The sequence below is a fragment of the Nelumbo nucifera genome, chromosome 6 (genome assembly GCF_055504915.1).
Source record: "Nelumbo nucifera cultivar China Antique chromosome 6, China Antique-T2T, whole genome shotgun sequence".
Lineage (NCBI taxonomy): Eukaryota > Viridiplantae > Streptophyta > Magnoliopsida > Proteales > Nelumbonaceae > Nelumbo > Nelumbo nucifera.
The window spans coordinates 17,884,582-17,912,449 of NC_142654.1; the positions used below are offsets into that span (position 1 = coordinate 17,884,582).

A 27,868-nucleotide genomic window follows, 5' to 3' on the forward strand; every position below is an offset into this window, starting at 1 on the left:
AGATGAGATCTGAAACATCATAAATTTAACCTTTTTATTACGGGTCCATTCAGATCTCAGATTAGATATCGAATTTTGCTTATATTAAGTATGCCGTAATTGGAAGGAAAATTGGTCGGATTATTTCTTTATATTGGTTGGTACCATTGTTTGCTTTATCCCAATTCCATCTGTGTACCAAAATGTCCCATTAAGCCATGAAACAGGGTCGGGTCAATAAAGTTTACACGGGTCGACATCCAATACCTTGCAAGTCAACAACAGGTTCAAATGGGTCGGAGGCTCCAGTTTCAATTTCAAGTTGCTATGAAGTTGTCTGATTCTGGTATAGCAGTCGGCAGTACCAACTCAAATCTAACTTCAACATCAAAACCACGCACATATGGATCTGGAATCCGGACTCTGAAACGGACATGGTTGAATCTCTTATCCAACATACTCTATTCTATTTTCTATGCCAGTATTTCATAAAATTACAAAATTAAGGCAACTTAAGTTAAGTCCCATTATCACAGCCACAGGACCGCCCAATCCATCTCTGAAATATGATTTACAACTTTTAAGGCTCCAAATGGATAAATCGGGCTAATCGATCAGTATAATATATTATACAAAGCAACTTCAGAAAATTGAGGGTCTAAAGCATGGAATGCCAACTTCTCAGTTTATATACCACTTTCTTTTCCTTGGTTCAAAAGATAAAGGCCCAATAATGAGATTCTTAAATTACAAAACAAGTCACCTGTCACTGAAGTTTCTGCAACATTTCTTTAATCTTCATCAGTAGGACTTCCAAAGAAGCATCAAATAGTCCAAAAGAATGAAGAATTAAACGAGCTGCAATACGAAAAGAACAGAATGTAGATATCTTTATCCACTCAGAAGTCAGAATCCCTTCTCAAATACCTATCACCCTCAAGCTTAGCTCAATAAATCATTGAGAACCTAGTTGGGTTGTTGCATCATACACCTCCCGTAGAGGAAAAGTTAACTATTTTCTTCTTGAGTGAAGAAACCAATCTGGTGCCAACATTTGTAGCCCAGTTAGTAGAGACCTTGTTTGCAGATATCTTACATGTCAGAACAAGATGAGCCCCTTTCTAACTGCCAATAAAGCCCAACCAGTGAAGGATGACTGCTAAAATGAGCATGCATAATGCAAGGATCATTCCAGGCCTACCCAAAAGCCAGTTCTTCGTTTTCTTTGCACCTTCAACTCCTTTTTGTATTCTATCAGCCCATCGCATCTGAAAGAAGGAAAAAGAAAAACAAAACAAAAACCAAAAAAATAATGTATTTGAATCAGAAAATGTCACTCAATCCAGCTTTAGACATATTCAACGATGAAGCACACCAATCAGTACTTTCTGGCTATAGAGGTCTGCCACCAAGATCAGCATAGTCAGATGTTCATGATGATTTTCATTATCATTACCAATAGTTTAACCTGAATCCATTCCTGAGCATCATATTGCAGTCCAATGCAACTGCCGACTGGAACCCAACAAGCAAGGTTCAAAGGAAATTTTAGGTTTACATATTAAGATGCATTTAGAAAATGCATGGATATGGAGGATTTATTGGGATACACATGGATACATTCTTGTAACTATAATAAATCCTACAAACATATCAACAACACTAAAATCTAAGGCTCAAAGTGCTTTAAATAAGTAATAACTTATAAGCACATCAGAAACACATACTTTAATAGTTTACGTTAAGAAATATACTACAATCAACATACGAGGCATGTAGATGTTACACACTTAAACCAATAGTGCATTAATGGATGAATTGAACTATCAAATTAACAAAAATTCATTAAGACACCCTAAATCATCATCATTATATCATCACCCAGGCCTTATCCCAAGTTCCCAACTATATGGAGCCGGATACACAAGACATGGTAAATATGATGATAAAATTATTAAACACCCAAAACATGCAGAGTCATTAAACAATTATAATTTCGTATGATGTTAATTTAACAAATTATTTATGCATGTGAATCATTAACTTATTACTAATTAGAAATAATCATAAATAATTAGTGAATAATGCACTAAATTGTCAAATGGAAATCCAAACATTCAAGTCAACTTAATCTTAGAGGCTATTTGATAATAGCTGAAGTGGCTGAACTGAATGACATATTGCTTTGTCTTTAAGTGATTAAATTATTAAAAAGAGGTGAGCTCCTTATTGGCTGAAGCTGAAATTGGTTGGTTGCTAACCCTCAAATATTTTATTGTTAATTATTTTATCTACTAAAAAAGAAAGCATTATCATTTAATTCAGCCATTCCAGCCATTATCAAACAGACCCTATTAATATGTTTTATTTTAAACTGAATGATCAATTAGTAATATAAATCGTAAGATTTTTGCAGAAAAGGATTTAGACATAAGATTCAGATCGAAACCTTTGGTATTCATGATTCAAATCATGAATCATATCATAAATCATAAGATTTTGACAACATCAATTCAATTAAGTCTTTGAATATAAGATTTTGTCCTAAAATAACCCCATTCCTCAAACACATTACAATTTGAATACTCCAATAGATCTCTGCCAACACACACACACACACACAGGAGGGCAGTAACCATCCATAAGGACAACGACATACAGTATATCTGTAAAACCTCCAAGACCCAGGAGAGAAGCTTTGGTTATCTTAAACTGATCCACATGTTGAAGAATCACCAAAATTTTAACAAATCCACCATCAATATTAGCATTAAACCCTTCTAAGTTGACAAGAATCAGAGGTCTCTCCTTGTTCACCAAGAAAAAGGAAGAATAGTTGTTGACAGGGAGGATGCTCCCAAAATCTAGGATATTATGTAGAACATTGATTGATTTCTCCTACCTATCTCCATTCATATTTTTTCAGTCATTTTCCCTTGTGAAGTATACGATAATTAGTTTGATGATAAAATAAAACAATTCAGATTAGCTGAGCGCAAAGGCTGTGTAGCAGGCTGTGGAACCAATGGTAACACCCCACACCAGTCATAAAATGCTTGGGGCTCACAGTCAGAAGTTGATGGTTGTGGACTAGATTAGGATTATCTGCTTTAGCCTCAGGTTGGGTTGGGTTTGGCTACTGGTTGAGGCCAGGATTGCATCAGGGTTAGGGCTGAGGATTTCTAATTTCTTACCTCTGCCTAGGCTAGGTTAACCTCAACCTGCCAATGTTGCACCTCTGAGCAGGAACGGGGCCATTTTTCTAAGTAGCATAGTTTTTAAGGTGCCAAGGCGAGGCTAGGCGACAGGGGGGGCGCCTTGTCGCCTAGTCGCCTAGGCAATGCCTAGGCGATGGATTTTTTTCAAGTAAAACCATATATCCTAGGGTAGTTCCTTAGGTTCCATAACCATCTTTCCTTGATAATTATCCATAATTTTCATAAGAGAAGTATAAATTTCATGTTTTAAGTTTAGAAAATCAGCAATTTATGAGAAAAAAAGGAACAAAGGAAAGAAATTTCAAAAAATATAGGGGCTGAACCCCTACTTTTGTTATAGGAAAAGAGGAAAAGAAAAGGTGGAAGAAGAAGAAGATCTGTGAGAAGAAAATGTGTTGATTAGACAAAAATTTAAGTTCTTCCCTTGCTAATTGGTTCAAGTTCTGAAATCTTTGAGGATTCAATCAAGGATCAAAACTTCGTTATGATATGCTCCGTACCAGGTGTATTGTATTGTATCTTTGGCGCCCCAATGACATGTTTACAGGTGTTTTTGGGAATCCATTTTTTAAAATAATATATATATATATATATATATATATATATTTAAAATGAAATTGAAAACCAAAGAAATAAAAAAAATTGGGGGAGTATTGTTATAAGTACTGATACACCTCTGTCGATACACAGAGGTGTATCGATACTTTGAACCATGGGTTCAATACAGCAGTTAGCAATGTTTGTGTTGATTAAACCCTAACAAATAAGAAAATAATAAAAAGAAATTAGTACAAAAACACATAAAATGAGTATTCTAATTTAATAATGCCTATTTTATAATTATAATGTCAAAAAATTAAAAATATAAAAGTATTTTATAACATAGTGCACAAAACTACTTGGCGACTAGGCAAGGTGAGCCTCCAAGGGCGCCTTGTCGCCTAGGTGTCGTCTAGGCGCCCGCCTAGGCGTCACCTTGACAACTATGCTAAGTAGTCTTTTTCTTTTTTCTTTACAGAGAGGAATGATAGAGCTACAGTGAGCTTCTGATGAAGCAAGTAAAAATGCCTTGAATTCCATGATTAGATACATCTGCATGGGAATTTCTGGGGGTTTTTTTCGATAGATAGGATTTCTGGTGTTTAATACATTAATAAATGCTATGCCATGAAGTGCATCATATTGCTAGTAGTCCTCCTTTATAGAATAGATGATTGTTACTACAGGTAAATCAAGAGAACGGATACAATAAAGGACTAGCACCACCAAAATGATAAATGCCCTTTTCCAAGAAACAAAGGGAAGGAGCCCCAAATGAAGTCTTTTTCAATCACAAGACAAAAAGCAAGAAATAGTAATTTTTTTGTTGAAATCAAGAAACAGTAATGAAGCACAGTAAGAACATACCATTCTATCTAAGTCTTCCGGTGACAGGGAGGACATTGCTTTTTGAGCCTTTTCTGCATCCTCCCGTGAAAGCTTGACTCCAAATTGTTCACTCATGTTTGCCATCATCTCTGGGCTCATATTTTTTATCATTGATGTAAACATCTGCAATTTGCATGCATTAAAAGATTTTAGAAACAAAGAAGAGATCTTAAAAGAAAAAAGAAACGGCTACCTTGACTTGGAAATTAGGGAAACCAGCAACAAGATCTGATGGAGTAGGAGGATAGAGAGTAGGCAATGGAGATTTTCACACTATCATAATTATATGTCAAATACAATCTTTCTAGCTTGTGTGTCTAAACCTGTTGAGTTCTCAGAGACTTAAAACACAATAGGAGACAATTTAACTATGTTGGATGTGAGACAACTATTTTTGCAGTCGGAGCATTTTTTGGGGTAAATTGCAGATAGTACCCTGCACTTTGGGGATAGTCTCACTTTAGGGCCTGAACTTTCAAATGTGCCACTTTAGTACCTAAACTTCCACAAATGTACACTCAAGTCCAACTCCATTGAACCAACATTACAGTGACAGGTAAAATTACGAAAATGTCCATTTCTATTTCTCTTTTTTCACTGTTTATCTTCTTATAGCTTCAGACTTTGGACACAAACCAGCTGCAGAATTTCCATAATTTACAGCCAAAGCGCACTTAAGTTGAGTCTTTATCAACTCTAGTTTGCATCCAAAGTCCAAAGATAGAAAATTAACAGTGAAAAAAGAGTATCAGAACATGGGCACTTTCATAATCTTACCCCCTTACTGTATTGTTAGTTTAATGGAGTTGGATTTAAATGTATATTTCTGGAAGTTCAAGGTACTAAAATGGCACATTTGAAAGTTCAAGCCCTAAAGTGAGACTACCTCCCAAGTACAGTGCATCTATCTGCAATTACCCTTTTTTGATAAGTAACTGAAACGGTCTATTAATGAAATTAAAAGTGAGGTAACTTTGCTGATCAAAAATAAATAAATAAATAAAAGTGAGGTAATTAGTACAAGCAATCCTTTGGTAGGGTAGCAACTACTACGGTACTACCCTACCGCAACAGTATTAAAAATAATTACAAATTAACCCAATACATTTGGCTTGTTCTTGTATTAACCCTTGCTTAGCTAAAGCATCAACTGACCCACTTACAGATCTTTTCACCCATTGTATCTCTATAACCATGCCTCCTTTTCAGCCATTCAATCTATTTAAGTTCATTTGTATAATACCATACTGCTTTCTGACTATTTTTTAACCACCCGATGACAATTTTAGAATCACCTTCAATGATTAACTTTGTGACGTTCATTACTCTAGCCTACTGTAATCCATAAAGTACTGCAAGAAGCTCAGCCCTTATTGAATCCCCATAGTCGATTGGTCCTGAAAACATAGCAATGATGTGCCTTGTGCATTTCTAAACATTCCTCCCACACCTGATGGACCCAGATTTCCTACACTACTCTCATCAAAGTTGAGCTTGATAAAGCTCTCCTCAGGTGGCATCCATTGAATACAAACTTCTGGTTTCTTTGAAGAGGACGCAGCGTCGCAGCCAATCCCCCTCCCCCCCTTCTCAATAAATCATCATGAGAAAAGGTTGAGAAGAGATCGATAGATTTAACCTAATGCATTGCCCTAGCCATTATGCATTCAAAGATTGCCTCTCCATTTCCATCCTTAAATATTCTTGCATTTCTTTCTTCCCAAATTGTTCATTCTAGTGCAGCCCTTGTGCACCTCCATAGAGTCCTTCCTCTTGTCATTGGCCATACAAAAGTCTCTGCATAGAACACTCTACTCTTGCCATACAATAGGGCTCCATCCCACCTATAAACAAAGAGAGGAAAGCTTTTCCCAAATACTAGTAACAAAAGGACAATTTTTTCTTTTTTATTTTTTTTATGAGTACAAAAGGACAAGAAATTAGCAAATGAAAACAAGACCCACCATTAGCCATACAAAGTCTACACCAATTTGGTCTTTTCTTTCATAACAAGTCCATAATATTGATCCTTTCATGGTATACCTCCCAACAAAGTCCTCCAACTTTTCAAAGAATAAGCTTAACCTAAACTTCTCTCACAGGGAAAGACAACTGAGGTGAAGGTAGAGGAGGAGCCAAGGGCTTATAGAAAGAAGCACAAGAAAAAAAGCCCAAAGGGTGGGGAGCCCAGATTCACCACCCTTTCTTTAGAGAATAGGGAGGCATCATAACTTTTAGATAGTATTATACTTCCTGATGCAGGAGCTGAAAAGTCAAAATTGGACAGTATGGGTATTTTGGTCATTTTAACTTGTACCTATAGGGTTCAGCTATTAGTTTGACCTGTCCAGTCATGGTTTAGTGACTTTAGTCATATTTAGACTTTCAGAGTCATTAAGTAGTTTAAAAGTTTAGTTTTCTTTGAGTTAGTTTATGAATGACATAATTTTGAGTTTTTCTAATTTAGATAGTTTGGCTGACATTAGATAGCCTGTGTTGTAAAGTTGCAAAACATGAGTAATGAATGTTGGAGTTTATTCTGAAAGGTATCTAATTTTGAGAACTCTCATCTTTTTGTGCCCAACCTTCTTAAAGCCTCCCCATTTTCAACCCCCTGCTTTGGTTCAGTTACCTAACCCTTACTCTAAAACAGTTTGAGGAAATTTCATTCCAATCTTTAAAAGTTTACTTGCTTATTTTCTCGCTCTAGAAATTTCTTCATGTTACAGGAAATTCAGCACTAAACCAGTTTTCTAATCACTTCATACAGCCATAGACCTAACAAACCCCCATCCCCCCTCCATTCTCTAGACCTACCTCTAGCCCTTCAACCCCAAACCTTGGACCTAACCCTTTCGCATCATCACTTATTTCCCCTCAAATTTGTTATCAGTCCAGCCTTGGATCACATCAGTCTTACATCACATCCTCTCATGTACTCATTTTTATCCTTAATGCTAATCCTCCATATACATATCAAAAAAAGAATAAGAAAGAAAGAAAGAAAGAAAAGGACCAAAGGACCATTACTTGGTGTTAACCCTCCCAAGACCCCAGATAGCTGGGACCAACCGACCAACATTGGGTAATTACATTTCTTTTACATTTCAAAATAATAATAATAATAATAATAATAACAACAACAACAACAACAACGATAATAATAATATGAACAAAAGGCTGTTTCTACTAAGGAAAGAAAAATAAATGAACAAATCTACTACAAATACCTGCCGCATTGCTGGATCTTTCGTTGAATTTCTCATCAGCTCTTGAAAATCAGCAGTTGATGGGAAGTTTTGAGGGGAAGAGTCCATATCCAAATTTGAGGCTGACCCACTCTCTCCCACATTGTGATTCCCATTAACAGAGGAAGGTCTAGTAGGTGCTGTGACTTTTGACGTGTTATCTGATCTTGGCCTGTCACTTTTCATTGTTGTTGCTGTTGTAACTGAGTCTTTCTCTTTCAAAGAAGAGGCAAGTTGAAACATTTTCTGGAGCTCGTCTGGTGACATTTTACTCATCATATCAGTTGCAACCTTAAGCATGTCAGGCGATACACCTGGTGGGAGTGATCCAGAACTTGAATTCTCCCCTTGAGGAAAATACGGGCTTGACCCTTGAAAAGAGGAAGCCATTTGGAGCATTCCCTGAAGTTCTTCAGATGGCATCTTGCTGATCATACTGGAGGCAGTCTTAATCATTTCAGGGGACATTCCTCCAGAATTTCCAGAACTCAGAGAAGCAAGAGTTTCAGGGTCAGCATTAGAAATGAAATTTTGGAATGACCTATAAGACAGAAAGAAAATAAAAGAGATAAACAATTAGGCTATGGTAGATATCCATAATGGTTTCATAAGTAGATGATTGAAAAATTAAAGACAGCTTTATTCACAGAAGACTAGTAATCCTAGATTCCTAGTACAACAAAACATAACACTATTGAGGGAGGCATAAAGTTTTTTCTTCTTTACATTCTGTATTTAAAAATGTTACTTTTTCTTCTTTTTTGGATGTAGATTTTTTTGTGGGGTGTAAAGTTTCTTCTGGTACATACTCTCATGTACAGCCTCTTATTATCAATGAAACATACTTTACCTATTCAAAAAAAAAAAACACTATTGAGAGGACTGCAATACCAATTTGGCAGCAACCATTTTTTATCAGAATTTGTCTACAGATCATCATAAATTTGTTAGAAGTGCTTAGCGCTCAGAAACCTCAGAATGACCAAAACTTAAAAAGGACCCAAGTAATGTGAATGATAAACTTTTCAGTTTTCATCTTGACCTGAAAGAAAAAAAAAAAAAAAAAAAAAAAAAAACTATGTTGAGGAAGAAAAAAATGGAGAGATGGTCAAACACTGAAACAAAGTACAAAGTGCCACATGGTTTTGTCCAGTAACCATGTAGGGCCTGAAAAGTAACCTGATAAAAAAAATATTCATACAAAACCTAAATAAATAGCTTTCATCAGTAAAAAATATTGAAAGAAAAGAAATGTCAATGAAAACATGTGATATTAGAAAAGTTGAATGTATGATGCAACAAAAAAGAAAACAAACAGATAACTTGTGCATATTTGCTGCTTCATTTTTTACTCAATGCACATAAAATGCTATTGATGAAAAACAGATAAAATAAAACCATGTCAAAACACAAAAAGTGAATGTAAAGACAACTTTTAAAACTGAATAACACAATAAACAATTCAAAACTAAGACTACACGATCCTATTAAGAATGAATAAGGGTAAGTTACTGTTGATAATGGACTATATCAACCTAGGGGTGACCATGGGCTGGGATGGCCCCAGCAAGGTTTTTACATGGTAGTAACAGGCTAACAGCAGCATTTAGGGCTGCCTGGCCAACACCCTCGACCTGATTATATATATGTCCACACTTGACTGCAATAAATTAATAAAATTATATCTTTTAGGAAATTCTCTCATTTACTCAAACATTTCTCTGCAAGAGAACACAGGTAAATGTACTTACCCGGGTAACACTTTCCTAAGGAACACTTACCCAGGTAAATGTATTTTTTTATAAGTAAATAGCAAAAAAAACGGCTGAAATTTTTTTAAGCAATGTATTTCCCAGGTAAATGTATTCCCCAAGTAAGCAACTTACAATCAAACAAACAGATGAAAATTTTTGAAGCAATGGTGGAAGCAATAGAGTAAATATGGACTGGAATTAAAAATCCTAAGTTACTATGAATTGTGGGTTCCTTTCTTGAAGGAGGTTGATTACACAAAAACATACAACATCATAAAGAGCTGGGTGCTCTCTTGTGTCTGATGGGTGGATGGATAGGAAGGATAGAACAAACCCTTATAAATTGTTTGGTCTATATCCATGCCAGGACAATGTTCGTAGAGAGAATTGATGCTTCAAGTAATGTAAATGGCTAACAAATTATTGGGGTTTTTATTGTTCAGTCCTCCCATAACCTTTAGTACAGTTGGAATAGTAAAAGGTGGGGGGAATAAATCACAATTCAAGGGAGGTAGCGAATCATTGGTGGACTTGTTGGTAAATAAAACCCAAAAACCTATTAAAAATCTGAGGTGGACTGAACTCTAATTTTCCCTAAATAGTTTGCCTTACTTAACAAGATGGTGGAGAGAATTGGTGAGAAAAATGTTCAAGTTATTATGATCAGATTTGAACAAGGTCAAGCCTGTGGGTGGGAATTGAGTAAGAAACCAGTTCAAGAACAGAATAAGAAGCCTATTCAGCAAATATGGTTTAACAAGAGCATCAAACTTCAGGTCCTACTTTGAACAAAGACCACCCTTCTGGTTCTAATCCAAAGGAAGATATCATCAACTCATTTTGTATCATCTTGAGCTGTATGGTAGAACACTTTGTCAGATGGATTCTTTTGCATCCACATCAGGTAACTCTGCTACAGCCTTCCATGTATCCTCTCTTACCTTAGTCCCCCTGGGTTATTGACTCTGGTGCATCAAACCATATTGTGACGGTCTGACACAGGCCTGTGACAATATGACGGTTAAGTCCAATTTGTTTCAGTCCCATTGTCTTCTCTCCCATTGGGCCTTACTCTTTCAAATGTTTTACATGTACCTAAACTTCCCATAAACTGGTTTTCCATTAGTAGCATTACAAATTCATTGAATTGCTCAGTAATCTTCTTTCCGTGCTCTAGTGTCATACAAGATTTAACTTCAGGGACTACGATTGGTAGAAGAAGTATGGTCGATGGTCTCTATGTGTTGCAGAATAAAGCTGGTTTTGAAGCTACAGAAGTCTAAGAGTTGGTCCAATATGAGTCAGGTTTATTTATGGCATAATTGTCTTGGTCATTTGGCTTTTGAGTCATTGAAAATTTTGTTCTCAGACTTGTTTAAGTCAGTGTCTATGTCTGAATTGAAATGTCAAATTTGCTAATTGAGTAAACATTGTAGAAATCCTTTTTCTTCAAAGTGTAATAAAGCTGAATTTCCTTTTCATATTATTCATTCTGATGTTTGGGGCCCTATTACTTTACCCTCTGAGATTGGCTACAAGTATTTTATTACCCTTATTGATGACTATTCCAGAAATGTGTGCATATACCCACTTTGTTCTAGAGATGAAGTTCCAAAGGTTGTGATTTGTGAAAGATTTCCAATGTATGATATTTACCTAGTTTCAGACTGAAATTCAAATTTTCCAGTCTGACAATGCAAAGGAGAATCTCCTTTCTGATCTCAATGAGTTTTGCCTCCAACTGGTTTCTTCTTTCAGTAAGATATCCTCCAATTTTTTATTTAAGGACTATCTTAGCTCTTTGTCTCTTTCCTCAAATAATCCTTGCGCCTCCTTATTGTCCAACTCTTCAATTTTGTTTTTTTTTTTATCAATAACAGAATTTCACTGGAATTAATTAGGCAGATTTACAATCAAACAGAGGGAGGTAAACTGTCTTAACTCCCCCACAAGCACAAAACAGAATTAGAAAGAAGCCCAAAACAATGAAGCCCTATACACCCCTTGCTTAGCTAGCCCATCAGCAAAGGCATTTGCAGTTCTTTTAACCCAGCCGTACTTAACTTCAATATCCTTTGCCAGCCACTTAAATTTTTTCCTCTCATTGTTGTATTTCCACAACCCAGGCTTGTCTTCCTTTAACCATCTTACTACTATCTCCGAATCTCCTTCAAGAATCATTCTCCTAATATCCAGTTCTCTTGCTCTTTGGATCCCTTCCAGGGCTGTTGATATCTCAGCCCTGAGAGAATCACCCACTCCAATTGGACCAGATAAAAGGGCTATAGTATTTCCTTCCTCATTTATGAAAACCCCTCCAATTCTTGATTGTCCTGGATTCCCAATGCTGCCGCCATCAAATTTTAACTTTATATACCAAGGGGGGATCCAAGAAGGACTAATGACCCTCTTGACCTGGACTGATTTTGCTATTTCTTTCCAATTTCTCAACAACACATCCACAAAAAAGTCTGAAAACAAATCCATGGATTTCAGCCAGTGCACTACCCTTAAGTGGATCATCTCCATTAAGTTCTCAGCTTCCCTCTCCTTTTCTGAGAAGATTCTGGAGTTTCTTTCTTCCCACAAAGACCAACATACAGCAGCCCTAACACTCCTCCACATGATCCTACCCCTCTTTGCAGGCCAACTGAAAAAAGAGAGGGAAAATAAACTCTATACATTCGAAGGGGGGATCCAACTACACACAAAGATAGACAAAGCCCAAGCCCAAATAGTTGTTGCATAATGACAAGACACTAATAAGTGGTACCCAGTCTCTCCATCAGCTTTGCAAAGAACACACCTGTGCAGGGAAAAACAAGTCTTGGGTCTTTTCCTTTGAAGAAGATCACAAATGTTTATTCTTTCCAAAAAGGCTACCCAGCAAAAACTCCCAACCTGAGGTGGAATAGGCTTGCACCAAATTTCTTTAACAGGTAAAGGCATCCCAAGGGAAGTAGGATGCTGAGAAAAGGACTCAAAGAAAGAGGCACAAGAGAAAGAGCCCGAGGGGGATGGGGTCCATATTCTGCAGTCTTCCTTTTGGAGGTTCAGAAACACATTTTCAAGGATTGCCAGGAGGGACATAGATTCTTCTAAGTCAATGTCCCTAACAGCCCTTCTCAAATTCAAATTCCATCCAAAACCAAAGGAAGCATCGGAAGGGGCTAGAAAGGAAAAAAATAGGCTCGTTCTTAAGGTCAGAGAGAGCATACAATGATGGAAATTGGCTTGATAAAGGAGAATCCCCTACCCAAGTTTGTTCCCTGAATTAAATATGGTTACCTGAATTCAATTCATACCTGGTCCATTGAGAGAAGACTGGAAGGAGATTATGGATTGCTTTCCAAGGAGAAGTGCTTGTGGCCCTTGCCAGGATTCCCGGATCCCAGCCATTATTCTCTAGCCCATGAATGCAACCACTATCTTTGCCCACAGTTTATCCCTTTCTAATGGAAACCTCCATAACCATTTCCCTAATAATGCCATATTCCTTTTCTTAATATCCCCAATCCCCAGCCCACCTTGCCTCTTGCTTCTAGTCACCACTTCCCAACCTACCCTGTGCTCCTCCTTTTCCTCCCCTAGCTCCCACAGAAAGTCCCTCATCAATTTCTCTAGCTTATTAGAAACTTGTGTGGGGATCTTGAAAACTAACGGGAAATAAACAGGTAAACTAGTTAGGGTTGACCTAATCAATGTGATCCTTCCCCCCATAGCAACAATTTTTCTTCCAAGAGGCAAGCCTTTTCTCAAATCTTTCCACCACTGGGTTCCAAAAACTTCCTTTCCTAGGTTTATCTCCTAAGGGCAAGCACAAGTACTTATTGGCCAATCTGAGGTTACACATCCCAGCATATTTGTACACTCCCTAACCTCCCTTTCCTCCATGTTTACTCCCATAATACGACTTTTCTCAAAGTTCACCTTAAGATTAGACATTTTCTCAAAAAGTTGTATAACCAACTTCAAACTTCGAATCCAGCTTATATTCCCCCTTCACAAAAGAGGATTGTGTCATCTGCAAATTGCAAGTGTGTGAGTGGAACCTCTTCCCTTCCTACTCTCCATCCTCTTAACAAATTTCTTGAGTCAGCTCTGTGAATCAATCTCCCAAGAACATCTACAATCAAAATGAACAATAAGGGGGAAAGAGGGTCTCTTTGTCTTATTCCTCTCAAAGATGGAAAGAAGTCCATCACCGACCCATTTACCAACATTGAATAATGGCAGCTCCTCAAGCAACCCCTTACCCAATTACACCATCTTTCCCCAAAACCGAAGCTAGCCATCACTTGCAATAGAAAGGATCAATCAACCAGATCATAAGTCTTTTCCAGGTCCAATTTGTCACTCCTTTCTTCCTAGATTTTTTGAAGGCCTCCAAACTCTCATTTGCAATTAAGATTTGATCAGAAATTTGTCTTCCCTTCACAAAGGCTCCCTGGTTAGGTTAAACAGTAGTAGGGAGAACTTTCTTAATCCTGAGAAACAACACTTTTGCAATTATCTTATATAAATTGTTGACCAAACTAATTGGTCTAAAATCTTTAAGTTGTGTGCCATCTCTCTTCTCAGGGACCAAAGCAATGAAAGTAGAATTCGGCCCCGGATTAATTACCCCCCTCCTGTGGAATTCATCAAACACTAACATTAAGTCCTTCTCCAAGATATCCCAACAATCCTAATAGAAAACCATTGTGAGTCCATTTGGGCCCGGAGCCATTGTTCTATCCATTGAAAACACTGGCTCCTTTATCTCTTCAGCTTCAAACTTTCTTTCTAGCCACTCCCTGCACTCTAACCCCAAATCCGACCACTCCAAACCCTCTAACCACACCCTTTCATTTAGAGGCCTTCTAAAAATAGATATGAAGTGGTGTACAAAAGCCCTTGCTATCTCTGTCGGAAGTGAGATGGTTGATCCCTCAACTTCTAATTTGGATATAAAATTCTTTCTCCTTTTGCCATTTGCCATAGTGTGGAAGAATTTAGTATTACCATCCCCCCCTTTAACCATTTGCATCGAGATTTTTGTTTCCAGCTAATTTCTTCCTTTAGCAAGTGATCCTCCAGTTGTTTCCTCAATAGCCATCTTTGCTCCTTGTCCCCCTCCCCAAAAAATCCCCTCTTATTTACGATCCAATTCCTCAACCTTCTCAATCAGAGCTTGTTTTCTCTCTTCCAACCTGCCAAACTCCAACAGATTCCATTATTTAATCCTAAGCTTCAGATATTGGCGTTTTTTTGTGAAATTTCATTCCTTCCTATTCCACTAAAGGGTTGCATTGCTCCCACCATTCTTTGACCTTATTGACAAAACCCGGATGGGATAGCCACATGTTCTCGAATCTAAAGGGGGCAGGCCCATCAGTCCTTAGATTTTCATTGCAGATCATAATGGGCGAATGGTCGGAGGTAATTGTGGGGAGTGTTCTAGAGTTGATGTTCCCCCATAGTTCTTCCCAATCAGTTGAGGAAAGGAATCTATCCAACTTAGAGCAGATTGGGTTCGATTAGAGATTGGACCAAGTAAAAGTGTTGTGCCGAAGAGGAATATCTTTAAGCTCAAAGGTTTCCACAAATTGGTTGAAATTCTTCATACTTGTGGTAACCCTTTGCCTAGGGTTATTAGTCTCATCGAAAAACCTTAGTGTTAAAAGCTCCTCCAACACACCAAGGTCCATTCCATAATCCTCTAATGTCTCCCAACTCTTCCCACATTTTCTCTCTCCCTATAATCATTAGGACCATAAACATTGGTTAACACCCATTAAAAACCCCCTTCCACCTGCCTAAATTTCAATGAGACTGAATAGTTACCCACCAACTCCTCAATCCCCTCCAGAGCATCTTCTTTCCACAATGTCACTATTCTTCCAGAAGCTCCCCAAGAAGGAATAGCTGCCCACTTTATACCTCTAGATCTCCAAACACTTCTTGCCCATCTTCTGTCAAATTCCATCCGTTTGGACTCCTAAATTAGAACCACATCTGGATCAGCCTTTCTTATTGCTTCTTTAATTACTGCTCTTTTTCTTGCACTGCCCATACCCCTAACATTCCAGCTCAACAATTTCATTTTAATCTCTCTCTCTCTCTGACCCCCTCCTATTACTTTGTATCTACTTAGCCCCTTTTCTCCTTTCCCCTTTCATAAGGAAACTCCTATCTCCCTCTACATTTCTCTTCAATCTCTCAACTTCACTTAGCTTCCTTTTCTTTCTCTTATTTTCCTCCTTCCTTTTTTGTAGGAAGGCTTTTAGATCATTCAGATTCTTCAACTTGCATCCCAGTCTCCCCACAAATTCTGCTACCGAGTCATCTGCTACCGAGTCAACTTGCACCCCTAGTGCACCCTCTACTTGTAGTTGTATTCTTTCAACCTCTCCCATTAACTTTTCAATGATTTCGCACACTCTTTTATTTCTTTCCCTTTCCCCCTCTACTTCCCCCTGCCTCCCCCTGTAGGTTTCGAGCACAAGCAATTATAGCGGTTGCAATGTCATGGGCCTTCGACTCCTAGATGGGTAGGGAATCTAGGACAAAAGACACTGAACACTCATCAGTAACAAAACTGGAAATGACAAGGTTACTTGGGTATTGTTGCGGGGTAGGAGAAGAGGAAGGAAGAACACTTGATTTGACTTTCCCTGTTTTGAGGTATGAATGCAATCTAGCTCCTAGGGTTGGTGGGAAATCAATTCTGTCACAATTGCAACATTAGGATTTCTTTCCAGACCCAACTGTTTAACCCTCTGTGGTGTGTTCCCGGTCTGCTTCTGAGGAGACTAATTTACCTCCCTATCAATGTAAGGCACTGAGTGGGTACTTGGTTGGGCTTTGTTTGTTCTTGGGTGTTGGCTTTCCTCTCTTACTCACTGATGAAGCACATCTCCTTCGGTCTTATTTGCTCTATTTTCAAGTGTCGGCCTGACTAAATGTTTTTCCTTCTCATCATTTCGAAATAGAACCTCCAGGTCTAAGGTAGCTTCATTGTCCCCCATAACGGAGCATGCGTCATCATCGCTTTCGATGCTAGTAGCTTCATCTAAGCTTTCCCCGTCGCTCTCTTCCTCCATTGAACAGTCAACCCATCCTTCATCTTCTTCCTCCCTATCCTCCAGTCAACCCCTCACATACCGTGGGTTTGGACGGTCTAGAGACTGTCGATTCTCATCTTTCTCCCTGAAATCTCTTCGACTGACCCATTGTAGCGAGCTTCTTTGGCTTTCTCTTACTAAAGTTCGCCATCGCAACCCTGAACCATCGAGTTGGCTCGTAGAAGATGATAGAATTTTCCGTTTGCAATCACTCCTCTAGGGATCCACCCCACGTGATCGCTTAATTTATCACATGGGACGGTCTGTTTCAAATCCGATCCACCCAAACTTTGAACTCCCTCCCCTGTTGGTTCGGACACAGCTGCTTGGCACGTTTTAATTGGGCTCTCTTTCCCTAACCACCTCAGCATAAGAGGCCTGGCCCATGCAACGATTTAATTCAAAATATTTTGAATTAATTACCATAACGGGACTACTTGTCGTTCGGTTTTTGGCCTGCAACTGTCCCAATTCCTTCTTAATGCTGATCTGCACGCCTTCCTTCTCTTCCAATTCCGCCGCACCACATGTATTCCAACATGCGACTTCACCACTGTCTTCAACCTCTAGAGGTCTTCCCCAAAGTGACGCTTCAGCTCCTGAAGCCAGCCAAACTCTGTACCAGGTATCCTCCACCGAGACTTCAATCAACCGAGGCACATTTTTTCGGCTTTACTCCGGCCACTCAAAGTTCCACTGCCTTCAAGCTTCTCGTATTGATCTCCAATAAAACTCCGAACATCTTCACTATACTTCCAAAGATTGCTTCCTTACATAGATGAAACGGTAATCCTAATAGTTTTATCACAAAACTTCCATCGGAAAGCTCTACTTCATTGCAAATCGGGGACCAATTTTGTATCTGTATTAAGTTTCCACTCACTAACACCGGGTCAAAGCTTAGCTTCTTGTCACCAATATCGAGTAAAGCCTTCCTCTCAGAAAATGGAAGTAGTATCTCATCAACTTCAGTCTCCAATTTTTGTGATACTGCCTCCAACACTTCCGTCCAGTTGTTCACCTTTTCTGCTGTAATAATCATCTTCTTTGCCCAATCTCCTCTTTCTGCTACAGTCAGCAGTCTCTGGTATCCTGTTAGGCTAGCTACCACGACCCCAGTACCATGTATGCACTGCTTTTCACTAAGTTCTTGGGGTCTAACCTCTTCCTGAGTTACCCTATCTTCGTTGAGCTTCTCATTTCTTTGTTCTTGTTGCACTTTAACCTTCCTTTCATAGCTCGTAACGAAGGACTGTAACTTACTAGCAAAAGATGTCCATCCCTGCACTTTTTTCCCTTCTGGCACACATCATTTGTTTCTTATCATTACCGAAATGTTCTATGGCAGTGATAAACCATCCCTTGGTGTTCCTTCTTAGTTCCACTTCGAACTTTTTCCCCTGACTCAATATCGAATTCTTCCAACCTTCCTTTCTAGCAGAGTTCACCACTCCATCCACAAATCCTTTCAACCAAGAAACTACCTCCTCCGGTAGTAGCAGTGTCACCCTACTGTTTTCTCTAATCTTCAAGACTGCATCTCCTTTTGACCAACCCTGTTCGAATAGAAAAGTCTTTGCCTCTATCACCATCTCCGAGCGCAACTTGCCGGGCATTATAAAGACTGTTACTTCCTTCTTCTCGTCCTACTTCCATTATGCACTCTGGGCCAACTTAATCAATACATTTACTCCAACTCTTCAATTTGATCATACACCTCTTGTTTACTCTCTCCTAGTCTCCCAAAATGTAATTCATTCCATTCTTTGATTTTTATTTTCAGCCCTTGTAATTTCCTATGAAATCCCATTCCTTCACAATTTTCACTAGGTCTTTCCTCTACCCACCACTCTTTTACTTTTTGAAGAAAACCCGGATGGCCTAACCACATGTTTTCATATATGAATGGACTATGGAGTAGGACATCATCCTCTCAAATCTTCCTTGTATTGTATAGTTGAATCGGCCAATGGTCTGATGTTACTCTAGGTAATGCCTTTGAAACTAAACCACCCCAATGCTCCTCCCAATCCCTAGAGAATAAGAATTTATTTAATCTTGAGCAAATAGGATTAAGTTCGAGGTTTGACCAAGTGAAACTATGATGGGCAAGGAGCAAGTCCTTGAGTCCAAAAGAATTCACAAATGGATTAAACTTCCTCATACTAGTCGTGATCCTTTGCCTTGGATTATTTGTCTCCTCAAGAATCTAACAACATTGAAGTCACCCCCAATACACCATGGTCCTTCCCATAAGCCTCTAGTAGCACCAAGTTCTTCCCAATCCCATTCCTTTCTTTGTAACTATTCAATCCATATACATTGGTTAGAACCCATTCAGACCCATCCTCAATCTGTTTAAACTTGATAGAGACAGAAAAATTACCAATCAATTCTTCTACCCCTTCTAACACTTCATTCCTCCAGAGTGTAATGATGCCACCTGAGGCCCCCAAGAAGGGGTCACCACCCAACTTATGCCCCTTGTCCTCCACAGACTTCTTACCATCTCCTATCAAAATCAGTCAGCTTAGATTCCTACAGCAAAACCAAATCAGGCTTTTCTTTCCTAATAACCTCCTTTATCACAGCTCTTTTCCTTGCACTCCCAAACCACGTGCATTCCAACTTATAATCCTCATTTTAAAGTTCTATTACCTCCCCTTAATGCTAACCCCTTTTATTGTGCTTCCTCTTCTTTTTTTTACCCCTCTTCTTCTTTCCCCTCTTAGTCTTTCAGCCTCACTCAATTTCCTCTTCCATATCTTCTCCCCTTCTTCGTTTTCACTAATGTTGGCTTTCAGCTCATTGGGATCCTTGAGCTTACAGCCCAACTTTCCAATAAAGCCAGCAACTGAATCTTCAGCTTCTTCGAATTCTTTCTCTCCAGCCCTCTTTCCGTTAAGGTTCTACTACAGTTGCCAACTAAGGTATGTGTGCAACTGCCAACTGCCAACTGCCAACTTAGCTTTTGCTTTGGGTAAATGTAGGACTCCTTGGAAGCATTTGGTCACATGACCAATTTCTCTACTTTATTTTGCTCTTAACAGTTATCTTCAGGGAGGGATAAGGTTTCCATGACAATAGGTCACTTGCTCCTAGTTTTGGAAAGGGTTATGTTATGGTTACAAAAGAGCAATGTTAACCTTCAGTTCTTCATACTCCTAGATTAAGTAGAAATCTTCTTTCTATTAGTAGTCATACATAGAATTTGAGTTGTTCCATGACGTCAGCTTCTCTAAGTAGAAATCTTCTGAGGCTTATTTGTTATTTCTTTGTTGTTTCCACCTAATCAGAAGCATTATTGTAATTTTCTTCTTTTTTTATATCAGTTAATATAAGAGATAGTTTGTTGCATCATAGAGGCCACAATTTGGAGTGTTTTCTCTTCCACTTTCTCCTTTTTCCTTCCATTCTCCTGCTTCTGCTCATCTTAATTTTTCATCAACTAAACTCAGATTTTATTGGTTTGCAAAAACTAGTGCATAGACATACCCACCTGATAGCTTCTGGGTCGTCTTTCAAACCCCGTAAACACTCAGCTTCAGTAGTTGCACTGCCAAAGTTGGATGAGCTATGAGTCTCAGAGCATTCTCCCATCTCCTGAGGTTGTGCCACAGAATATTCTGTGGATGAACTTTTAAGTCTTTCAGGTAGCACAGTTTGGACTTCTTCTTCAGTTATTTCCTCAATTACTACTCCTGCAATTCAATGCAGAAAAATTCTTCAAAATGTGAATTAAGGAAATATGTTCAGATGACAAGCATTCATTAATATGATTAAGAAACATATAATATAAACGTACCTTTTGACAAGTGTTGCTCTTTACCTTCTTTTTTCAATCTTTCATTTGCATCCCTGTTACAAAATGACAACATCTATGACCATGTGGTACATGGAAACAGAATTCAGATAACCTTAACCCAGACTGACAGTGACACATACAGCACATGCATAACAACACAGTAGAAATATCACTCAAGATACATCCACCCAAATACCCAAGGATTACGGATTACCATTAATATAAATCCATACCTTAGAACATTCGAAATAGTTTCATCATCAGGCGAAACTCTGTGTGCCTTACTCAAGTCATTGACAGCATCCTAATAAGTTTCATAAATGTCATCAGATAATACGAATAGATTAAAACATAAAGAGCAAAATTTTTCATAGATGCAACCAATTCTATTGAGCTAATGACATCATTAACTTTAAGTAACCATATAGGGGTTTCCAGCTCAATCTCAAGCAAGGAAGATCCAAGAAAAATGTAGACTCACTTCTAATAATCCCAGTTCTTTATATGCTTGACCTCTTCGATAAAGAGCTTTGACATTCTCAGCATCATATGCCAATACCTGGAATTGCATACAAGTAACTTAGTTGTAAGAGATATATGAAAGCATAAATGGAGGATGTTAATGGAGAAGGTACACTCCCATTTTGAAGTAGATTGCTCATCTAAGGGACCATTTGATAACAGCCAAAGTTGCTGAATTAAATTGGCTCTTTTAATGAACAAGTTGTTAAGGAGGTTGTGAGCTCCTTAATGGCTGAAACTGAAATTAGGTTGATCACTTTATACTTGTATATTTTATTATTTAATTATTTTACCACTAAATAAGCTGTTAAATTAGTTCAGCCATTTCAACCATTATCAAATAGCCCCTAAAACATATATAGACTGAAAGGAAATAAGAAAACAACTTCCAGCTTGCTTATCTTCTCCCCAAATTAATGGTCTATCCACCACCATAATTACTCATCTTAGATTATGATTTTCATGGTTGGGTGCCATTTCTGCATTAAATGAGTTGTAAGTATTGCACTAATCATACAACAATACATAATGAAGAAAGAAGAAACAGTAGTTTAGTCATACCTCAGAGCCTTCTTTTATGCACTCATCATATTGCCCTGTCTTGAGGTAACAAGACATCAAATTAAGAGAACATGCTAACTGGAGTGTTCTGCCTTTGGAGACTGGTATGTCCTTCAGGTTTTTCTTTGCCTAAAAATGCAAAAAAAAAAAAATGTGATTTCATTATTCCAAAGATTATTAAAAATAAAAATGGAATCTTCAACAAATAGAAGAACTAGCATTTTGAAACTTTGATAAAGGAAAAAGAGGAACTGTAATTCCACATACAAGCAAATACTTTTGTGCAGCATCCAGGAACCGGCTCTGACTGTGGAGTTCATTCCCCTGTCAAAGTAGAAATTGATCCATAAGTCAATGCCTACACTTTACTCATAACAGCAAAGAAGACAGTAAAATTGTTAAATACATATGGGGGCAATAGAAAATAGGTACGATTTTGTTTTTCAAAAAAAAAACTGCTGCCACATCAGCAAAATCATATTGACTTTGCTGATTTGGCAGTTGTTTTTGTTTTTTAAAAACAAATCATAAAAAATTGGCAAGCACAACTATATGTATACACTATTAACCTTAAGAACATAATAAATAATTTACTGGAGCATTGGTTGCATATGGATTAAAATTGCTGGATGCAATGCTAATGATTAATATTGGATTGATTAAGATGCAGTGCAACTTTGCTAGGTCCTCAACAAAGTTTGTAGAAGATTTGATTCACAAAATATTTGATTTTATTCGCAGAATATTTGATTTGGTTTGGAGAGATTTTTATTTTATTCTGAGAATATTGAGAATGTAGAAAGAAATTTGAGAAATTATCAAGAAATATGGCACAATGAGATCTTGACAAGTGGCATCACCCTTTCTACACAAAATTGCCACGTGCCATGGTGTGGCACGCCTCACTTGTGGCTGCTGCATGGCTTCATAGGGTGGGCCCTGGAACTCTTCTTTTGGGCTTTCTGGGCTTGAGCAGTTGAGCTTAATGGGCTTCTATATACAAGTTGGCTACTGGTTCATGGGCTTCCATCTGTATATTTGGGTTATCAAAAACTTCCAAGGATGACAAATTAATCACTGAGGCACTTTTTCTCTAATAACTTCTTCCTCAAAGTGCTCTCTATCCACTGAAACACCTCATAAAAAGTACCAAAAAGGGGCAGTGACACTTGGAACATCCTAGAAGTCTCTCTACACCATCCGAGTACTATTCAAAATGCCACACACATGTTTCAGCCCAAATCTCCAATCAACAATGATCTAGAATCCCAAAAAAGGGAGCATACAAGCTAGGCACCAAATATAGTAAAGAGAAATCTTCACAAAATTCTCAATATGGTCCAAATCAAACTAGAGCACTTTCTATAGCTCAAGGAAAGTTGGGCGATCTGGAATGAAGCAACAAACCTTGCCCAAAAAAAAAACTATCCGGATCATATGCAACTAAACTTTTAAAGACACCAAAAAATCCTAAATGACATCCAAACCAGCATGATTCTTAAACCAACTATATGGATCACTATGCAAGCATATCTCATATCTACAACTTTTTCATTTTATTTTTCAATTTCACCTTTTAAAGTCATACTTCACTATGCAAGCATATCTCAGATCTATAACTTTTTCATTTTGTTTTTCAATTTCACCTTTTAAAGTCACCAAAAATCTTAAATGACATCAAACAAGCATGATTCTCACACTAAAATAATCCTACATTGACCCTCTATCAGAAACTAGGTTTTTTTTCCTTTCAGGAGTCACCACCATCTGTATGGTCTGCTGGCATTACCTGGTGACAGTGATGCCATCAGCCATTTCAAGGGGAGTGTGTAATTAGTAATCCAGTCTCCAGTAGAAGGTTGTTACCAACTTGAGATTTCCGTGCAAGTAGAAAGAACAATAAAAAATGAGAAGAAATATGACAAGAGAATAATAGGAAACAAGTTTGAGAGCAATCATCAATTGTGGGCTAGGAGCCCTTTCACTAATACTTATTCCATAGTTACAATGATACCAATGCCCTTACTTAAACAAATGTATGACTATCTCTACACCTTTAATGGTGTTGGCATGCAGCACATTGCATATCATTTTGAATGGCATGTCTGATATGATGTCTTTTTGTCAGAAAGTATCAGAAATTTTATTAAGAAAATCAAAGAATAGAATACAGAATAATGGAGAAAGAGAGTTTAAGCCTTCCCACATGATAGAAATACGACATAATTATGTTTGTAGCTGGATTGACCATGCAGAGAGTCAGAGACCTACACCTCTGATAACAAGGCAAGAGGCACAAAGGTGTACACATCTCAAAAACTGAGGCATACATTTCTTGGATCAACTCTCACATTATACCCTTGAGGTGAAATTGACCACTCTTGCCTTGAGCCAAAGGCCTCTCGCCTTGCCTGTTCTGCCTTCAAAAATCATGCTTTAAAAATCCCATTTCTATTCTATAAGGTTTTTAGGTAATGGATTTTATTGGTAGTTTGTCCATGACTTCCTATACAGTCAAATATGCACAAATTGCACAATCCATATCTTGTTGGAAAACTAATCTGACAAGACATCTAAAAGTGTCAAAAGCAAGACCTTTCAGGACATCATGGTATAAGTAAAGAAACAATAGTCATGACCCATGAATCCAAAATTCAGACAATACCTGTTTCTTCAGCACCTGAGCTGCATTCAGTTCATATGTGATTTGAGCATCTGCACGGGCTCGAATGGCCGCAATCTCCTCAGGTGTGGCATTAGCCATCTTAGAACCAATCTCAAGCATATCCTCTGTACGAGCATACTTTAGCTGTTCTGCAGCATTTTTCAAGTCCTCAGGCTTCATATTTTTCATGCTTTCAGTGGCCATTTTAATCAACTCAGGATTGGACATCATCTGCCAAGATGTAATGATAAGCTTAATACAATGTTAAAGATAAGCTTAATACAAAAGAACTTGTCCCTTACATGTAAATATGAAATAGTGGTCACGGTCTATCTTCCAGACTTGGATGCCAAATGAAAGAGAATAGCATATAATACATGGATATCATAAAGCACATCACTCAAAATTAAGAGCTCTCACTAACCAGAGTATGGAGCCATGACCCTGTTGTTAGATGCTATCGATCCATCATTTGGATAGTGGATCACAGACTAACCACCAAGTTTAACCAAAACCTCGGCAATACAAAAAATATTTTCCATTCTTGTGATCACAAGTTCTTAGTTCCACAATTATAATGTTACAATTTAGATTATGAATTGGTCGGTTGCCTATTCAACCCATAAACCTCGGTCTAAAGATCTACTAAGGGAAGAAAGAGTAAAGTTGTCTCAGGATTCCAGCTTAACAACTATAGTTCTTTCGTAACTTAAAATAATATTATTTTACAACTAGGTAACTAAAAAAGGATAGTAATTAAGAATTCATTAGAACATCCCTACTCCGGAAGGAGGGATGTTCTGGTCCTTTTGAATTCTGACTTCAACGCTTCAACATGAAGCGATTCGGAATTGAACAAAAAAAAAGGGAAAAAACAAACGTATTTCTTCACAATTCATTCAAACCTTAAAACGCGAAACGGAAGTAGGTCTCGAGTGTTATCAATTGAAATCCATAAATCAACAAGTACCTGGATTTTGATTTCCAACAAGCGGCAGCCAACCAGAACTTAAGGAAAAGAAAACGATCTTAAAGAATAAAACATAACTCAGGATTCAAACATTAAATTGAACTTCAGAAACGGACGAAAAGAAGGTCACCTGCTGTTGGATCTTCGCCAATTCACTAGGCGAGATTCTACTCATTTGTTCTTGAGCCATCCTAATCAATTCAGGGTCCATCATAGCGTTGTACATTTCCAGGTTCTAAATTAATACGAATTTGAACAATCTAGATCGATTAACCGAAAAATAAAAATACGGATCGGATTTCCTCCCAAAAGAATATGAACGGGGAAAGAGAGAGAAGGTTATTGGCGAATCAAACGCAGACCCAGTGGAGGAAATTGAAGAAACTGAAAAGGGTTTCTCGCTGATTTCAACAGTGACGGGCTACGGCGAAATCGGAAGAACTCTTGAATCAACGCCCACCAAAACAGAAAGAAGAAAGGAGACGGACCCTTCCTCGAATTTACTCAATTTTTTTTTTTTTTTTTTTTGGGCGGGGGGATTGTTTTAACTTGGAAGAGGTGAATTTGGGAAAGTAACCAACAGTTTCAATGTCTCATGCGGATCTCACCAACCACCACGGTTCGATCGTCCGGTTCAAATGGATAATCCGTTCAGACAATAAAATTTAAAAAATAATTAAAAATAAAAAGCAGTCAAAACCGTTGAGCGGATCGACGGTTCAATTGCTGGGGTCAATGGGTCATTGATCGATTCAACAGTTTTTGGTCAGAGATATGGATCTTATCCCGTCATCAATATCCACGTCCAAATGAGAGAAAAAAGTTTTATTCCTGGTTCTTATCCAAGGGCTCCTCGCGTATGTAAACGAATCAAATTCGAACAGAATTAGGTAATATTTGAATTTGATTCAATAGATATTGAAAATTAATATTCAAATTTGAATTTGATTAAATATTTAGATATTTGATTTGATTTGAATTTGACTAAATAATTATTTTAGGTAATTAATAAATATTTTATTTATATAGCATATATAATTTAATTATTATATATAAATTATATAAAATATTTTATATATAAGAATTAAATAATTGGTCGAATTTAAATATTTATCGAATTGAACCAAGTCATACCCAAATTCGAATCTGATTACTTATTCGATATGAAAAGGATATCCAAATTTGACCAATTAGATATTCAAATTATCTAAATTTTATTTGATTATGTCAAATCTTGCATTCAAAATTGGATTTTTGAATACTATTGACACCCTACTCGCACGAAAACTAATACCAGGCCAAACTGGTTTGAAGAAAAAGGAAGGGAAATAGTGGGAGTCATGGCAATCTTCTATTCATATGTCTAGAAAATTTTGTTTGGCCAGTTCCCCCAAGTTGGTTGGACCTTGAGCTTGTATGTCTATTTTGGCTTAATATAATTTCATTTTCATTTCCGATGCAATTTATTTAGGCTATGTTTTAAAGAGTGGAAAAAGTAGGGAAAGGAAATAGGCTTTGGGGGTAGTTTTACTTTAGGTTATGTTTGGTTTGAAGGGAAAAGTAGGGAAAGGAAGGGACGAAAGATATGAAAATATATACAAGGTTTGTAAAGGTTTCCCTAACTTTCCTTTCCTTTCCTTTTCCTATGTTTTCTTTAAAACCAAACACAACCTTAGTACCCACTCTTTAAAGCTATCACTTTAGTCCGGTAGACATCACAATATGTAGTAAATTTACCAAAACACCCTTCATTGTCATAAACCATCAAATACATTTAGAGAACTAGAAAATTGGTCTCTTCCATATATTGGCAAATGAGGAGCATAGAGCAACCTTGTACTTGACAAGTCATTGATAACTTGGTCTCTTCTATATGCCACCTGTGTCAAGGGAGCTCCCTCCATTTGTCTAATATTATTAAGTATTGGGTCAAAGGAATTCTTGATTGTGACCGTAAGGGATGACTTCGAGATGGCATTGGGGCATCTTTGAGAAGAGGTGGACTAGGTTTGGGACTCCATTCACCAATGTTCTAATTTGATCTTGTGGAGAAGATGATGAGCAGTGTTTTAATTTGAAGGGTGATTTTAGAATTTTACAAGTTTCAAGTCGAATATGATATCACGTGTATCCAATAAATAATGAAATACTAATAGCAAAACCTAACGCGACAGTTTGGAATTCTATTCTATGGTGGCCCATTTTTTCTAAGTTAGGGTAAAGTTAAAGTGAGATTAGCCCCAAAGTATGAGGTACAATCTACAATTGAACCTTTTGTTTATCCTTGATGGTTTGTTGGTAACTGTGGATTTTCTTGAAATCTATTTGGTTGGGTTTATTTTGAAGGGAAAAAAGTATTTAAAGGTAGATTCTTTCAAACTAAATACTTCTTTAAGCTTTTCTTATAACTAGTAACTGTGCACAAGCTTTGCACATGGTAGTTATAGATGATAATGATAATGATAGTAATAAAATATCCAAAATTTTCTATAAATTGTATGCATTTTTTATTTTTTTGTTTTTATTATTAATCAGATGTAAATTGTAAAATCCAAATATGGTTACATAAACACCTCATCTAAATATGTGATAATCATATGGAGTTGTGAAGT

General features: G+C 37.5%; 1 protein-coding gene across 2 annotated transcripts; it reads right to left on the reverse strand.

The window, feature by feature from the left end:
• Nucleotides 1-410: 410 nt before the first annotated feature.
• Nucleotides 411-25,788, reverse strand: TPR7 (Tetratricopeptide repeat (TPR)-like superfamily protein). Of its 2 annotated transcripts, none has more exons than XM_010249772.3 (11): nucleotides 25,387-25,788; nucleotides 24,287-24,517; nucleotides 21,889-21,945; nucleotides 21,622-21,750; nucleotides 21,020-21,097; nucleotides 20,772-20,842; nucleotides 20,539-20,591; nucleotides 20,233-20,434; nucleotides 7,856-8,414; nucleotides 4,605-4,748; nucleotides 411-1,247 (listed from the first exon to the last, which is right to left on the reverse strand). In XM_010249772.3, exons 1-11 carry the CDS (start codon nucleotides 25,480-25,482, stop codon nucleotides 1,101-1,103), a joined length of 1,767 nt encoding a protein of 588 aa, XP_010248074.1. In that variant the 5' UTR covers nucleotides 25,483-25,788; the 3' UTR covers nucleotides 411-1,100. The 2 variants fall into 2 exon arrangements, with proteins under 2 accessions (XP_010248074.1, XP_088745490.1); XM_088889364.1 differs by lacking the exon at nucleotides 411-1,247 and adding an exon at nucleotides 1,314-1,494 and having other exon boundaries at nucleotides 25,387-25,781.
• Nucleotides 25,789-27,868: the final 2,080 nt, after the last annotated feature.